Source organism: Rhipicephalus microplus, chromosome X (assembly GCF_043290135.1).
Source record: "Rhipicephalus microplus isolate Deutch F79 chromosome X, USDA_Rmic, whole genome shotgun sequence".
Lineage (NCBI taxonomy): Eukaryota > Metazoa > Arthropoda > Arachnida > Ixodida > Ixodidae > Rhipicephalus > Rhipicephalus microplus.
Genome location: NC_134710.1, coordinates 143,295,332 through 143,312,708, shown reverse-complemented (window position 1 = coordinate 143,312,708; position 17,377 = coordinate 143,295,332). Strand labels below are relative to the sequence as shown.

General features: G+C 43.4%; 1 protein-coding gene across 1 annotated transcript; it reads left to right on the top strand.

The window, feature by feature from the left end:
- Nucleotides 1–390: 390 nt before the first annotated feature.
- On the top strand, nucleotides 391–16,837 carry LOC119176766 (lysosomal aspartic protease). Its single transcript, XM_037428124.2, has 7 exons — nucleotides 391–546; nucleotides 1,527–1,620; nucleotides 3,592–3,712; nucleotides 3,800–4,241; nucleotides 7,483–7,624; nucleotides 16,322–16,420; nucleotides 16,574–16,837. Exons 1-7 carry the CDS (start codon nucleotides 482–484, stop codon nucleotides 16,730–16,732), a joined length of 1,122 nt encoding a protein of 373 aa, XP_037284021.2. The 5' UTR covers nucleotides 391–481; the 3' UTR covers nucleotides 16,733–16,837.
- The last annotated feature ends 540 nt before the right edge of the window (nucleotides 16,838–17,377 follow it).

Here is a 17,377-nt window from a genome sequence, read left to right as displayed (position 1 = left end):
TGTGTGGGTGCGCGCGTGCATGTGTTCATATATTCTTTTGTACACGTAAACAGTTAGAATTGTCACTGGACAAAGTTCATACATATTGAAAATAATGATAAAAAGTTAAAACTATAGCTTTAAGGTTTCTTATCTGTATGCGTATACAATAATCTCCGCTATATTTGAGTTTTCCGTTGGGGTGCTTGTTTTATGTACGTTGGGCCGATGATGGCTGGTTGTTTTTCCTTGAAGGTAACGTGAAGATGACTGGGAGACTGAAAAGATACGGGTCAGAAGACGTTAAAAACACCTTAGGTGGTGAGTACGTAAGTTGAGAAGATGCCCAAATGCGGCCACCTATGCGACTCTTCAGCGCCGCCGCTGTAGACGCTTGTGTTGCAGACGCCGATAAGAAACGTACTTCATAGCGGACAGACTCGAAGCTCAGAACAGTTACGGCTGTTTCTCCTGGCAAGTCGTCACAAGACAAGTCACCAACATGGAGCTCCAGACCACGGTTTTGCTGGTTTTCACTCTGATCGTCGGCTCTAGTGCCGAGTTCGCGTAAGTTAGCTTGAACTAATCGGTGATAGAATGAACTGACCATAGTTCGCATGCATATACTTTTAGTGCTAAAAATAGTGGAAAGAAGAGTGTCACGATGACACTCACATCGCTTCCGTTGTTGAGAGAGGTGCAGCTGTACCGTTGTACTTAGTATACTAATTAGCTTTTTTACACGCCTATAGTGTCAAAGCACCAATCGAAACAAATCTAAGAAAATACCGGATGAATTTTAGGCCTGCGCTGTTTACGGAGATTTATTGCAGATATTCTCGTTAAAGCGAAATCTCCAGGTCATTGTTGCCACTTCGTAACGTATTTAATTCATTTTTTTTATTTATGCTAGAAGTTGGAAACAGGAAAGAATTGATTATATGGCCAGTTACAGTGACATGGTTTCAGAAAAGCATGAAACATATCATAATACAGAGGCTTCAGCGTATCCGAAAATTTGGGGATCAGCCAGTGCTACTTGGCTTTTCTGTAGCCTGCAGATTCGCATCACATCAATCAGTTACTAACAGTGCGCTATTCTCGGAAGAGGCATAACGTGGCATAAGAAAACGATGGTTAAAAAAAAGACATGGTTATGCTGCGAGATGCGATTTGGATAACATTAAAGTAAAACTTGCACCCATCACTCAGCGTTTAACTAAAAGTGGATCCTACTGGTAATCAAAACTCTTTGTGGTATATTATCGGTCATAACGTACAGATGCCTGTTGCAAACCACGATGCTATCATGAGCCAAGCTGTAGTGAGCAATTTCGGGTACTCTTCGGCTCCCTGTTGTTCTTTATCGTGTGTCTAAATTCAAGCTTTGTTGCTTTTCGCTCCCATCAAAATGCCACCGCAAAGGCCGGGAATCAAACCCCCGTCCTCAAGCTGGACGGGTTTTTTTTGTCTTACATTTTTTGTCTTACATTTTGTCTTACATTTTGTCTGACATTTCATATTTCCTTTTTCTTTATTTTTTCCAGTCTCCAACTGGGATGGCACGACCCAAATGTGACCGAAATTCGTGGACGGGCTCTTGGTGATCCCATCCCGATAATACTCACCAATTACAACAATGTAAGACAAAAAATAGCAAGAATGTGGTTTTATCTATTTTTAATTATTTATGTACCTTCAAGACCTGAGGGAAATTCATGGGGGCGAGGGAGTATCGGCATACAGACATAAAACTATCATTAACAAAAAAGTTAAAACAAATTTGATAAAAACAAATAGATCGTGTCAATAATAAAAATCAGATAAAAGTAATTACAAGGACAAAGTGCACTAAAAAGTAAACGTAACAGAGGAATGAACGAGGCTGGATATTTCTCTCCTGAACAGAAGTAAAATGTTGAGTTATACCACGGGCTCAATAAAGCACTATTTAAGCACATGCGCATCTAAGGCACTTTTACGAATTCACTCAAACACCAATATGCCGCTTTAATTTGTGAGTGAATTCTTCGTGGTTATTTACCCAAACAGTATCGTTATGCAGTTGATTCCGATGATTAACATCAGGAAGTAATGATGAATACAAAAACAGGTTTGTTCGGGCGAATAAAAGTTCTAATTTGAATTCGTAATCCAGATGACCGAATATTTGATGGGCAGGTATAAAAGTGCAGACAGTCGCGTATCGTTATGATAGAGATTGTGAAAGAGAGACCGAAATGAGAACAGTCTGCGGGACTGCAAAGACAGTATACTTTCAAAGACTGTTTTATTTTACTTATGCTAGAAGTTGGATAGTGATTTTTTATTATGAAACTGGCACTTCCGTTTTGAAGAGACTTCCGTTTTGAAAATAAGCCAGGGGGGGGGCTGCATATTTGGGAAGCATAGTGAAGTTTAGAGCGGACTAAATGAAGCTAGAAGTTTAGTAGTAAATTGGTGAAATGTAGGTTACGTCTGATGAATCCCAGTGTCTTATAAGCGCTGCTAGTGATAAGGTCAATGGTTACGTTCCATGATAAGTCACTCGTTGAATGAACTTCCGAATACTTAAGGGACACCAAAGACAACTATCAAGTCGGCGTTGATTATTGAAATAGCAGTCCAGAAACCTCGTAGTGTTACTTTATTGCCAAGGAGGAGCTTATTTTGAAATAAGATCACGTTTTAGTGGTCCACAATGGGTTAGCGCACTTCAAATTACCCTCCTCAAGAAGCGGACTGACTCACGTCACTGTTGCCGTGCACAACGTTGCCCGACTTCATTGCGCGGTCACCGACACTAGTAGACAGAACGAACGCAGCGGAAGCCACACCAGCAACAACGGCCATTGATAAATTTCCTACCATTGGCTCCGAGATTGCAGACATGCTTTGGTTCAACTGCACTCCACTAGATGGCACGATCTGTCCTGGGGCACCAGCTTTTCTACACAAAAATTGAATTTTGCAACCGCTCACGCCATTCCCTATAGTGACGTCCGGCGGTTCTTTTTTCGATGAATCAAACAGAAACGAACAAGCAGCATTTTATTGCACCTCTTGATGCACACAGCGTTTTTATTCAGTGCAGCTAGATCAATTACTAGTGATTAATTATAGACAGTTCGTCTGACGTCATCGGTATCATTTTGAGAATGTCCTATTGTGGCGCATGTATTCTTGTGCATTTACATTAATTTCCCGGTAAATAGGGAACTGCTGTTGATAATATTGTCGTTTTAGATGTTGTCATACATGAGCTTTCAGTGTGAGCTAAATTGTTATTTAATTTTAGTGTCCCTTTAAAGTTGGATACACTGCCCCGCCGCGGGGGTCTAGTAGCTAAGGTACTCGGCTGCTGATCAGCAGGTCGCGGGATCGAATCCCGGCGTCGGCGGCTGCATTTCCGATGCAGGCGGGAAAGTTGTAGGCCCGTGTGCTCAGATTTGGGTGCCACTTCTGTCACTAATTATTATGTCCCAACTGATATTCAAATTATCTAAGTTAATACAGCTCAATGCCAATAATTGCGAACAATACAGCTGGCCCTACATTTATGCGTTGTGTGCACTTCCCGTCGTTCATTTTTTTTTTGTTTATCTCGCACAGATGCAGTTTTACGGAATCATTACAATTGGCACCCCACCACAATCCTTCAAGCTTCTAATGGACACCGGCTCCAGTAACTTCTGGGTGCCGTCGATTAATTGCGATCAGAGTATGGCCTGCCGTAAGTAACACACGCCCACAGTTACATTTAATTTCTGGCGCCCTTCTGAAATTTTATTGTCGGTCTCTTACCTTCGCGCAATCGCAGGTGACCATGCCAAGTACGACAGCAGCAAGTCCAGTACGTTCACCAAAAGCGGACGCTACATCCGGATTCGCTACAGCGGCGGCGTTGTGCGAGGTATCACCAGCATCGACAACGTGGGAGTCGGACCAGCTACCGTGACGCAGTACAAGTTCGCTGAGATGGACCACTCGGATGGCAAGCTTTTCAGGAACGCCAAGTACGACGGCATCTTCGGCCTCGCCTTCCTGAGTATCTCGCAAAACAACCAGCTGCCGCTGTTCGACGCAATGGTGAAACAGGGCGTTGTTCGACAGGCCGTCTTCTCGCTTTACCTGAGCAAGCAGCCCAGTGAGCAAAACGGCGGAGAGATCTACTTTGGAGGCATCAACGCGCAACGCCACACGGGTGCCATTCACTACGTGCCCGTCAGCCAGGCCGCTCACTGGCAGGTCGTCATGGACAAGTGAGTCCACTTAAATTGACTCGCTTCACATTGTTTGGCCGTTGATGCATAGTATGAGTCCATAGGTGAAGTCCCCGCTGTGCCACAACGTGATTTTCCGTCACTCTGTACTTTCGTAGCTCTCAAGGACATTTCAACAAAGGTGACTCTCGCACAATGCCATAATAGAAGATTGCTCTTTACATGCACTGGCCGATGTATTGTAGCAAATTGGGCTAGTTGGAACATACTCATCCCGATCAGCGTCTGATGTGACCTTGAGCTTTGTGTAGGTGTGCTTATCGTGATTAGGGCCGATGTATTTCTGTGCACGTAAAAATTTCAACGTTCTCTATAAACATTAGTCGTTAATGTACAGGGTGCCTTAGCTATCCAAGACCGAGATTTAAAAGAAGGAAAGGCTGCGCTACGTGGCAAGGACGTTGGGCATGTTGTGCCTTGTACACCAAAGTTCCCGCCGGGAGCTTTTTATTCGTTATATTTAATTATTTTATGATAATAAATTTCAAAACGCGTGAAGTGTCTACATAATTAACAAATAATAATTGAGTCATTGGTTGGCATGCTCAAGTGATTTGTAACTGCGACATTTTTAAGAACAGACTAATTCATGTCATTTATATCTGGCTGATGATGAAGCCCGGAAAAAATTGTGAAACTACTTCATGACTACGCCTGCAACCGGATGAGGAAGTGGCGTCCTCAAATAAGCTCATTGAAAGTAACTGTCTAGCCCGTCACGCATAGCCAGAGACAGCGTTCTGGATTTTGATAATTCTAAGAGAGCGTAAGGCCAAAACGAGCGCCAACAATATGTGCCACGAGTTTTCAGTGCCACTTGTAGGAAAAATTTGCCATCCATATATCATGGCTGGCTCATCCCGTCGGCAAAGGGGTTGGAGGGTTGTGCTGGCCGTGGAATAAATTGATCGATTGGCTTTTGTGGTGACAGTTGTAGTTTAAAAGTCAGGAGCCCTTGCCCTAGCGGTAACATGGGGACAAACGACGCTTGGTGAGTGCGTTCTTGACGAACTATCTTCTTGTTTATTCTTATTCTTCTTCTTTTTCTATTCCATTGAGCATTGCTCTTTTTTACTGTTTTTTTTAATTCACGTCGGAAATTGGGGCGTCATGCACGTACTTAGAAGAACAACACTTCAGTTGCTACAGGCAACAGCCACCGTGATACGCTCACATCCGGCAAAAATTAAATTTTCCAGCTTCAAATAAAAAGTCAGCTTGGTAGCCTCGATAAAAGATCATATTTCTGCATAAGAAACGGCAGATCGCCGACAAGCGCTTGATCCAATCGCGAGAGTATCAGTTACTTAACCGCGAAGCTGTTTTAGCTTGGCAAGACTCCGGGTGGGTCACACACAAAATTGGACCATAGAGAGAGAGAGAGAGAGAGAGAGAGAGAGGGAGGGAGGGGTAAAGGAAGGCAGGGAGGTTACCAGATATTGGCATCCGGTTTGCTACCCAGCACTGGGGGTGGGAAAATAGGGGGAAGAAAGTGGGGGTAAAAAAATGCACGCGTACTCATGAGAAAACACAAACGCATGCAGGAAGGGCGTTCTGGCTACAACCGTTCAGTCGCAAAAAGTTCAGTCAGCGCTTTCAGGGCCTTCTTCTGTGAGGTTGCATTTAGTCGATATTGTAAAATTTTTTTCTCCGACAGAAGTGTATATTCTAATTTGCTTAGTTCCTTGCGAAGGCTAAGTCATTGTTTACTATACTCTAAGCAGTCACAAATGTTATGTCGGATGGTTTCTTCGTTGCCACAGAAAGCGAGTATGTGCCAAGCAGCTTCTATCATAGCATAGCTATACATTGTACAGTATAGCAAAGGGGACTAATGTTGGAGTGAGAAGGAAGAAAAGTAGAAGGTTTAGAGGGTAAATCATAGCATAATGACCTACAATATAGCATAGCAAGAAATGGGAATGAAAATTATGTGCCAAGCAATGGCCATGCATAGTATAGTACAGTTTTGTACACGTTAGCGAAGAAAATTAACCGAATAAGTTGCTCGATACTTCAACAAAAAAGGAGCACGTTACCGACCTGCATTACCTAAAAAAAAGGTAACGCATCACCGTTACAGAAAAAAAAAATAAAACGTTACCTGTACCGTTACTCCATAATCATATAGTTTTTATCAATCTGTCTTTGCTGCAGGAACCCACGACCAGAATTTTGATACCGCAAGTTTATGTTTCGCACTAAACTATTAACCCAAACAAATATTATACTCAAAATGCTCATTTAACGAGAATTATTTGTACTAGTGTACTGGACCTTGGCAGTGTATAGGAGCTTAAGAATATCTGTAGAGTTACATGTGATGGCTTCTGACTCTGTTGCACAGGCTCAAGCTATTTTTCTCAATAGGACAATATACGCAATGTGAGATTCAATCATCCACGCTATCCACAAAGGGAACATCACTTAACTCTCAATAAATTATCAGTAATCGCCTTGTTCTAATACGAACAGGACCTACCTGTGAGCTCGTCAAAATCAGAACTGGGGTGATCCTTCGCCTCCGGAATGACCCGCTGCGCCCCAGTAAGCATTCATGGAGGCCTGCATTCGCGTTTTTTTTTTTTTTTTGACAAGGGGGGGTGGGGTCCACATTTGTCGTCTGGGTTTGGCCAGCGAAAATCATGAAGGGTGCCTTACGCACATGGACAGACTATATACGCGCAAAAAGTCCATTCTAACAGCGTGCCTCTACAAGCAAAGAACATGCGCAAACTTTCCCCGCCGTGGTGGTCTAGTGGCTAAGGTACTCGGCTGCTGACCCGCAGGTCGCGGGATTGAATCCCTGCTTCGGTGGCTGCATTTTCGATGGAGGGGAAAATGCTGTAGGCCCGTGTGCTCAGATTTGGGTGCACGTTAAAGAACCCCAGGTGGTCAAAATTTTCCGGAGACCTCCACTACGGCATCTCTCATAATCATATGGTGGTTTTGAGACGTTAAACCCCACATATCAATCAATCATTAATCAAGATCACTGAGCGCCTATATATAGTGTAACACCGCCGTCTACTCAGGTGATCTTCGAAAGTAATGGCAAGTCTAAGGCCAGAAGTATTTGTAATAGAGCTTATCTGAAATATGTGAGCAATATAGTAAATACGAGGGGTGGAGCTCCTTCAAAAGATTTATTTATTGTATTTTGCTGTAACGTAGTTTGTGTTAAGTAATTTTTTCAGTGCGTTCTCTCTGTCTATTACAGCATCGACGTCAAAGGTACAAAGCTCTGCGTCGGTGGATGCCCTACAGTGGTCGATTCTGGAACGTCGTTCCTCAGTGGACCCAGCGCTGATGTGGAAACTCTCAACAGGGTCATCGGTGCCACGAAAACAGCGGCTGGATACGTACGTACACAGCAGAAGCTGTGCCATGATAACGACAATGTGTCTGGATGCCAATTACGAGTGTTCGTGATGAGAATATTTGCTCCATGTTCTCATGAAATAAGGCGTCTTAAAGGGCCCCTAAACGACCTCTCAAAATACGAGGAACGACGGCGTTTTTTCTCTCCCGGAATTTCCTGTCTTTGCGGCACAATTTGCGACGCCAGTAGTTTGTTCACGCGTCGTCAGATTTTGCCTCGTTTCGCGTCACTATATTGCGTGGGATGAACTGATTTCACTTGGTTTTCTGCATTTGCGACTGTGCAAGTGGAGACAGCCGCCTGTAGTCGAGAAGCGCAAAATCCTGACTGGCTCTACGCTTAGTGCTGACATTCCACGTGTTTTGTGAAGGAATAGTTGGCGGGGAAGAGATAGTGCTTGTGGGGAAAGTCGTGAAGGGCGAGAAAGAAATTACTATCTCCTCCTTGAACTCGGTGTGGTTTAGGGACCCTTTAACATTTACACCATACAACTTTCTGCACGCAAATCACAGGCACATTTTTCACCCGTACGTGTGTGCCGGCCTATTAAGTATGCGAAATTTTGTCGCCACTAAACGTGTGTTATCGCTCCTGCAATGGAAACTTTGAAGTATAACGAATAATATTTATTTTCATGCGTACTCCGCTCATTTAAAATAAACCCGCATTCGCCTAATATCACAAAATAGGGCGAAATATTTTACTGAAGAGGCACACTGACTTGGTTAGTGCATAAAAGACTGTTCGTTGTTAATGATCCCTCCACATCAAAGTTGTCTATTCCTGTCCCATCTGCAGTTAGATGTCGGCCAACAATAAGTGATCATCATGAATTGTTAGCGGCAATGTAGCAGTTCATTCACAAACAGCTGTTAGCAAGAAAACTTAAGCTGGAAGTGAACTAGCGTTTTCAAACGTAGAAATTTTCTCATTACAAAACAGCTTAACAGATTGAAGTAAACTCTGCTGCGTTTTAGAAGAAACCTAACATTATCAACTACTGAAAAAGTAATATTGCACCTTCCCCCAAAGATTATTTTTTGAAAAACTTTGATAAGGTATTCATTATTCAAGTCAACTTTAGAACTTCATAACTGCTAAACGTGCTAAAAATACGCATGTTTAAAATATGTGCTAGTCGTTCGCTAAGACTATTTTTTGCCGCAAGGAAGGCCACTCGTATGCACGGGAAAACGAAGCAAAATGGTGTTTCAACGCGCGCCAACCACAGTCCAGAGCAAGCGCAATGCCAATCTATTTTTTACAAAAGCTGCTCCGGGACCGTGGCAATTTTCTTTTTTCGTCGCCTTCTTCTGGCATTGCCATGGCTCACTGGTTGCGTGCACAGTTATACGCATGCAGGGACTAAGGCATCCCGGAACGTCAAAAAGCAGCAGCTACCAGCCGATATATGCTCAGATGTGACTAGTAATGTTTTGCAACGGCCAATATAGGAAACAGAAAGAGGAGGTATAGGAAAGCTTAAGGTTAATTATAGACTACGCCCACTTGGCTACCCAACCCATGAGGAGCAGAATAATGGAGTAAAATAGAAGGATCGATCACTGAGCGAGTTAGTAATTTGTTACTACGAACTACGCGAAATAAACTGGGACAAGCAAGACACACGCACAAGCACATGCAGACTAGCAACTGAAACTTTATTGCAGAAAACACAAATATAAAGAACGGGAAAAAAAGAAAACCACGTCAATGATTATAGGTTGGCAGCTATAATCAATCTCTACTTTGTGCAATGTAACCGATGGCCTCACAACACACGTATTACCATACCTGTGAATGAAAAACGCTTCAACTACCTCTCGCGTTGTCCTATCTTTACGCCGAGACAACACCTTTCATTCACGCAGCAATGGGTGATGTTTGCAATCTCTACAGTTCAAGCACCAATTCAACGATGCCCTATGATCCATTAAACGATTATTTAAACACCTACCAATTTGGCTGATATACCACTTCCCACAAGACAAGGAAATGAGATACATAGCACAAGTTCCCTATACAACGAAGCCGACCTCGTGGTTACCTACATTATCACTCCACATTTAAAGACGATAGTCTTTTTTTATACTTGAACACAGAAATTTTAGTCTGTCTGTCTGTCACATGATTCCGTCTCGAGCACTGCACGAGCCCGGGTCGACCCAGAAGCCCAGGCCCGGCCGGGCCGTCGGAAGCATTTTCCGACAGGCCCGGGCTGGTCTCGGGCTTGAAAGTGCGGGCATGGGCCGGGCTCGGGCTGGAGGGCACGGGCCTGGGCCGTGCTTGAGGATGCAGGCTAGGCCAGACTGGGGCCCACTCATTGAAAAGCCTAAGTCGGGCATGACGACAGTTATAGCGCGAGAACAAAACGACGACACAGAGACAAGAAGGACACGAAAGACACGAGTACTAACTCCAACCTGATGTTGGAAGGTAGTGCTCGCGTCTTTCGTGTCCTTCTTGTCTCTGTGCCGTCGTTTTGTTCTCGCGCTACAACTGTCGTCATGCCATACCAACTAGCCCAAGCTGCCACACTTCTAAGTCGGGCCTTCGAGCACACCCGTACGTTATGCATTGCATGGCCTACGGCATACTGTGCCAAGCAGAAGTGACACGTGCAAAGAGCTGGCTCTTATATAAAGCTTAGAAAAAATAGAACATTTAAACTTCTTTTTTTTTTTCGCCACAAAAAACGTACAAGCATAGCTTCCGCGAGAGGAAAAATGAATTAAACAAAAAACCGCCCTTCATGCAATTTCCCCTTTACCATATTTTTGCGATTACACTCGATACTATTACGTTATCATAACGCTAACACTGAGTGTGTATATCTATACTGGTGCGTTTATGTATGCTACTGTATTCTCATTAATTCACCTGTATGTATATATATATATATATATATATATATATAAATAAATATATATATATATATATATATATATATATATATATATATATATATATATATATATATATATATATATATATATATATATATATATATATATATATATATATATATATATATATATATATATATATATATATATATATATATGTTTGTCATAAGGGCGGTATCATTACGAGGCACGGCGTAGTGGGGACTGGATAAATTTCGACTACCTGGAGTTTTTTTAAAGTGCACCTAAAGATGAGTACACGGCTGTTCTTGCATTTTGCCCCTATCAAAATGCGGCCGCCGCGGCCGTGGTGATCACACCCGCGTCCTCATTACTAACGGCGAGCAGCTTAACCACTGAGCTACCACCACGGTCAAAGCAACATTTCGATGCAAGTTTTCCATCCGATCACCGGCTACAAACTACAAAGCGCAAGACATTATTAACAATCATCATCAAAAACAAATATTCTTTAGCGGGCCCGGGCTGGTCCTGGTCATGAATACTCATGCCCCATGGATAAGTTTAGTAATAAACGCCAGGCCCCGGGCCGAACTCAGGCTTGGAACCACGGGCACGGGCCCACCTTGGGCGGGGGGTTCGGTTATGCACGCCCAGGCCCGGGCCGAAAAATCGGGCCCGTGCAGTGCTCTAATTCAGTCACCCAGCCAAAGTTTAAGCAGCTGCTGAACGCCCAGCCATCTTCGACTGGTGCCTGCGTTCACACTTGTGCAGATTGTCGATCAAAAATCAAATAGTGTTACGCAAAATCTGAGGCCCAACATCAATACGTAAGTATTCGGTGGTGTGTTTCTTAACTAGAAAATATATACGTAATTCTGAAAACCCCAGTGTTTCTTACGGTGCGCTGATAACGCTATGCACGAAAAAGCACTCTGCCGACGATACGGTGATGCCACCTGGCAGTGGCCCTGGGTTTTGCATAAGGCCATGTTTCCCGATGGCATTGCCGGGTGGCGACTCAGGCAGCGTTCCCTTTATTTTTTTTTAATGCCAGCCAGATGCGGCTGATTCAACATAGAGGAGGCACTGTCTGACACAATGCTGCAAAACATAAAATGGCCACTTGGCTGGCAGACGACTATCGTCTTTCGACGACATTTGCGGTGAAGCACACAGGCACGCGGCCATGTTTTTCCTTACCTCAACTTCCCTGCGCAGACGCGGCTCAACCTAACCCACGAAGAAAAGACCACCTTAACACCAAAGCAATTTCCCGCCTTTTTTCACATGGTGGAAGAGCGCAGGGAGATATGAAGTGCAGATAATGGGTGTATTTTCCTCACTGGTCACCCTCTTGTCAACGCCCTTCCTGTTTGAGTTATTGAATAAGCTTCTACTAAGAGAGGACAAAGTTCCTTATGGAAAATTTGATAGCCAAAGCCTGTTGAGCTGGTTCTGACATTTGGTGCAGGCCCGACTTGCGCAAAGCGTATTATAAACATGATGTGGCGTGATACTATTCTTCACTTGCTTGAAGGGACAGGATTGAAAGTCCAGAAAGGGTTTAACTGACCTAGGCGAATACAATAACATCAGTGCTTCTGTCCGATCTTGATTTTCAAATTAAAAAAACGAATACAATCTTTTGGGACCTCAAACGCAAATTTGAAACCCAGCCCCTTTTTCTTTTCAACACTTTAAGTACATTTACTTTTAGAAAACATCATACTTATTTTTCAACAAAAGCAAGAAAATCACAAACAAAACGCATTGCTACACACAACAAGCGCTCTTACAGGTCAGGATCAATCCTACTTAGGCGCACACTTCACTCAGAATAGGCACCACCCGCGAACCAATACATGTACCAAATTTCCCACGTATACACGCCACCCTCCCACTCAACCAGAATTGAGCTTAAATACATCGACAACGGCTGCAGGAACACCACTACGAAGACACCACAACCATTCTGGAACCTGTGTTCGTCATCTACTTCCTTTATTCAGTCTCTCACAATTTTTAACAAGGAGTCATGCTCCAACGAGTAGAACACTTGCTCCACATCTATTCTAAACGCAGACAAAGGTTTCAGGCCTTTTTTTCATTCACAAGTATGGTAATGTATGCGTTGCTAGGCCATTGGTTACGTTGTGCAAACTATAGGTCGATTATCCACGCTGCGAACCTCTAATCTTTCACGTGGTTTTTCTTTATTTCTTGTTCTTTGTATCTGTGCTTTCTTCAATAAATCTTCAGTTGATAGTCTGCGCTTGCTCGCTTTTCTTCCTTGTCCCTATTTATTTCACGCAGTTCTTCGTAGTAGAAAAGAGAGTGATAGAAACAGCGAAGGAAGATCACATTTCACAGCGCGCGCACAACTCCTTTTTCCCCTCCCCACACACACACGCAGTGCAGGGTTTCACAGGCGGTTGTTCAATTCTGTTGCCTTCAAGTACTGCAGGAGGGCTCGTGTGGCCTTCTAGGCTATTGTGCTGTGAGACAAGGCTCCTAATGTCTTTCCTGTAGTTGCCTCAAGGTACCCTGGCGAGTACGTAGATCTTGCTCAAACACGGTAAAGTGGCCAAAGACATTATCAATAGTCTCTACACAGTAGCAGTTATTGCACGTGATCACTCTGTCATGACAACGCTATTGCTAAGTGAGTTGGTAATCGCTGCAAAGACCCACAACCAATAAAATATGGACGGCTCTTGCGGGGTAGTGGACCAATGGCGTTCTACATTTGAATAACAAGGTGAGGATGGAAAAAGCGCTAGAAGGTAGCAACACTGGTTTTAATCTATTACCTAAACAACGCAGCGTGCTGATTGGGCACAAGCTTTCAGAATTACATTATGCTGACAATATTGTATCATCTGTGGACAGAAGAGATTACATACAGTGGCTGGCGGATACCTGTGGAAGTTAAGGTAAAACTTGGGACTAGGATTTAGTGTAACAAACTGGCGAATGACGGTATGAACGATCCCAATGATCGGCCTCGACGTGGTGGTCTAGTGGCTAAAGGTACTCAGCTGCTGAGCCGCAGGTCGCGGGATCGAATCCCACCTGCCATGGCTGCATTTTCGGTGGAGGCGAAAATGCTGTAAAGCCGTGTGCTCAGATTTGAGAGCACGTTAAAGAACCCCAGGTGATCAAAATTTCCGGAGCCCTCCACTACGGCATCTTTCATAATCATATCGTGGTTTTGGAACGTTAAACCCCACATAACAACAACAATCTCAATGATCAGGCTGTGTCCATGCAGGGTTAAGAAATACTGAAGGTAAGAGAATTCAATGACGCCGGATTATGAGTAAGTGATAGTGATAGGTACTTGGAGGTACAGAAAAAGATAGTCCGCAGCAGCGGGAAAGGGAAACGCTGCAATAATGAAGCACATAGCGTTATGTGTACACAACACGTACGAGGTGCTCCGACGTCTGTGGAAAGGTGTAATGGTTCCGGAAACTCAATGTGGTATGCATGAGGTCAGAGATTCAATCAGAAATAAATATGAGTCAAAGGACTGTGGGACGCCTCCCGCTGGGCGCTCCCGGGAAGACGACAAATTAGGCAGTAAAGGGCGCTATGGGATTGGCAAGCTTTGATGTGAGGGAAGCTGAGAGAAATGAGGTTCAAAGAGAGGCTAAAAATTATGAAAGAGAGCGGATGGGCCGAGATGTTCCCGTATTTATATACGAAGAGCGCTGATACTCATTGGAGAAAAAGAACTAAGAGGCTAATGGGTAAATATTCGGCTGTGAGTGATACTGCAACAAAGCGCGTTACGCAATAAGTACAAGAGGCGAGAAGGATTGCAGATGAAAAAAAAAATTGCTCTGAGTAAATAAAAAATAAGGAGAGAGGTATTTTAAGATAAATCAAAAGGAAGCGCTTCACTGTCTGAAGCAACGTCGAATTGCTTTAAAACGCCCGATTATGATTCGAGGTTAAGAAAAGAAGATAAACAATGCACGTGCTGGGGGGTAGATAAGGAAACCAAGAAGCATAGTCTGATTGAATGTGGAAATATTCACACAGGCGTACGCTTAGGCATAAGCCATCATGAAACGCTGAGTTTTAGGCACAGCAATGGAAAGCTGAACACGCCTACGGTATAAGAGACGGCTAGAATACTGGTGGCAGAAAACCAGAGAGGTAGGACAAGAAAAAATGGTGGGGAAAATAAGGACAAAATCACAGAAAGGTGAACCGAGTTGGCTGGGCTCAAAATGAAAGGAAAAGGGGCAGTGCTGGAACGAATACAAAATACGAGGTGACGACAGAACATGCGTTGTACTCAACTGAAGTTTTTATTGCAAATCGTCCCTTATACACAGCCAGCATCGTCACACAAAATGTCACAGAAGGCGCGAAGCGGGCAAGATAAAGATACTAGAGCGTACACAGCCGCTTAGAAAGACACACAACAATAAAAACTACATGTGATAGGTCACTTTGCTATATATGCACGCTATTCTCTCACTACATCATGATAAAACGACAAAAAAAACTAACAGAAGCGTTTCACACCTCCATATTAAAAGGCAAATGCGTCAGCCAGGCCTCTGTAACCTCTCACTTAAAGAATATGACTACCTTCGTCACATGTGTATAGCATAGTGACATGTCACATGTTATTGTGTGTCTTTCCATGAGGCTCTGTGACATTTTGTGTGACAATGCTGGCTGCATATTAGGGACACTCTTCAATAAAACCTCCAGTTATGAGTACATGCAGCGCATGTCACGTTGCCATCTTCTCCTTTGTGTTCGTTCCAGCACTGCCTCTTTTCATTTCATTATAAAAATAAGAACACTCTGCCGTAATAAAGCAGAGACCTAGGCTGTGAAGTTGTTTTTTTAATAGTAAGATTGATTCATTTGAAATAGCCAACGAAAAAAATTCTTTTTTTTAGTTTTGTCGAGCCTGGCGCCGCACATGTCACTGTTTCATTCCTTATAGTAAAAGGCAACTTTTTTGCTTTGCCTGTACAAATCTGCTACGGACATTAGGTGCTGTCTCCGACCTCCAAACTCTAGGCAGTACGTTCTGGAGCTCCTTACACTATAACAAGCTTCAGATCAAGGTTATTTGTAAGAATAGTGAGCGGGAGATGCAATTTGAAAACAGTGAACGCATATGTGTTTAAATGTAATGCGAGTAAAGTCTGTTACAACTTTAGTAAAAATGTGAGCTCCGCTCACTGAGCCTCACCTTTCCTGTTCTTGACTGTGAAAGGGTTTCGTGGCGGCTTGTTTCCGCTTGAACCTGAACTACTTTGTCTCGGCTAACGTAAATACTAAACATATTACGAATTTGAGGTTCACTATTATTACCTAAAATAGTACGGTTTGTTGAGAAGCTATATCGAAATACCTGGCAAACTTTACCGCCACGTTCTAGTTGCCGGCTTATAGTCAGCGACAAAAACGTCTGTATAAATGGGAAAGTCAACTATCTGAAACACCTATAAAAGCTTGACGTCGTAAAAATTTGTAAGTACAATTGGATGGAGCATTTTCTGCAACCATAATATAACGTATTTTAGCGTGCTCGTCTATCTCTATCTTGTCCTGCGCTTTGTGTGGGCTAAACTAAGTGATGATACGGATACATAGCAACTCGCCCAGCTATTAGTTTCACTGCAATAGATTTTATGCATTTTTTTTCAGTGGGAGGAGCAGGTATGTTTTTGTAAGCTGTAGCCGTGTATGTGAATGAGGTAATGAAAACAACTTTTAGTGCCCTTCAAAAGTAAGCTTCATGGTTTTGCTTCTTTCATTTCTGACGTTCGCAGTTTGAAGTAAACTGCGCCACCATTGCCAGCTTGCCACCAATCACCTTCAATTTGAACGGCAAGTCCTTCCCGCTCCAAGGAGAAGCCTACACGATCAGGGTTAGTGCCCAATGTTTAATTCGATTTCGTAAGCATATTGTGTTTATTTTTTCTTGAAAAGTGGAAAAGCTCTAAAGTCACATAATACTATAGACATTAACGACAGACTACCATGTCATTGATCCTGTTCTGACGCTCTGCCATTCTTCACAGATTCCGCTCACAACTGGCGGTGAGCAGTGCTTCACTCGCATCTCGGAGTCGGACGCATCTGGTACAAACCTCTGGATTTTGGGCGCCGTCTTCACGCAGACGTACTACACAGTGTTCGATAAGGTCCAGAACCGAGTTGGATTTGCCACAGCGGTCTAGACTGTAGTTTTTTCCACCCACATGAAAGGATGCGACCTTCGTAAGGCCGTCCAAACGATGGCTATTCGCTGCAATCGGGAATTTATTAAACTATCCTCACTGTTTCGAATGGCATCATTATTTTTCCAGCTTCACTATTCTATCGCGTTGCATACGATATGAAATAAATTGCACGATTTTCCAGAAGCGCAGGGATCGAAAAACTACTTCGTTGGGTATCGCTTGAAAAAAGTTTCGCCCGCTTTGAGACAAACACTCGGTTTCAAGGTGAACTGGCATTGTGGCAGGTACAATAAGAACCACCTATAGTCTTCAGTGCAATTATTTGAATGTACATGCAATTGCACCACGTGACAGCCTGCGTCAGAACGCCGTCTTCACAACCCCTAGCGACATCCTACAACATTAACAATAATCAAAGTTGAGCTGGCCCTGTCAAACGAAAACGAATAGAAAGTCTCACTTGCAAGAACACTGCAGCAATGTCGCATCTTTGTGAAATGCAATAAGAATGTTATTTTTTTTATTTCTTTTCACGTGGTGTGTGGATGATGCTACCCCTAGCGGCCAAGGTACCTTTCATTTACTTGATAGGTCGGAGTGACATCACTTTATACAGGTGACGCAGACGACATCATGTAATAC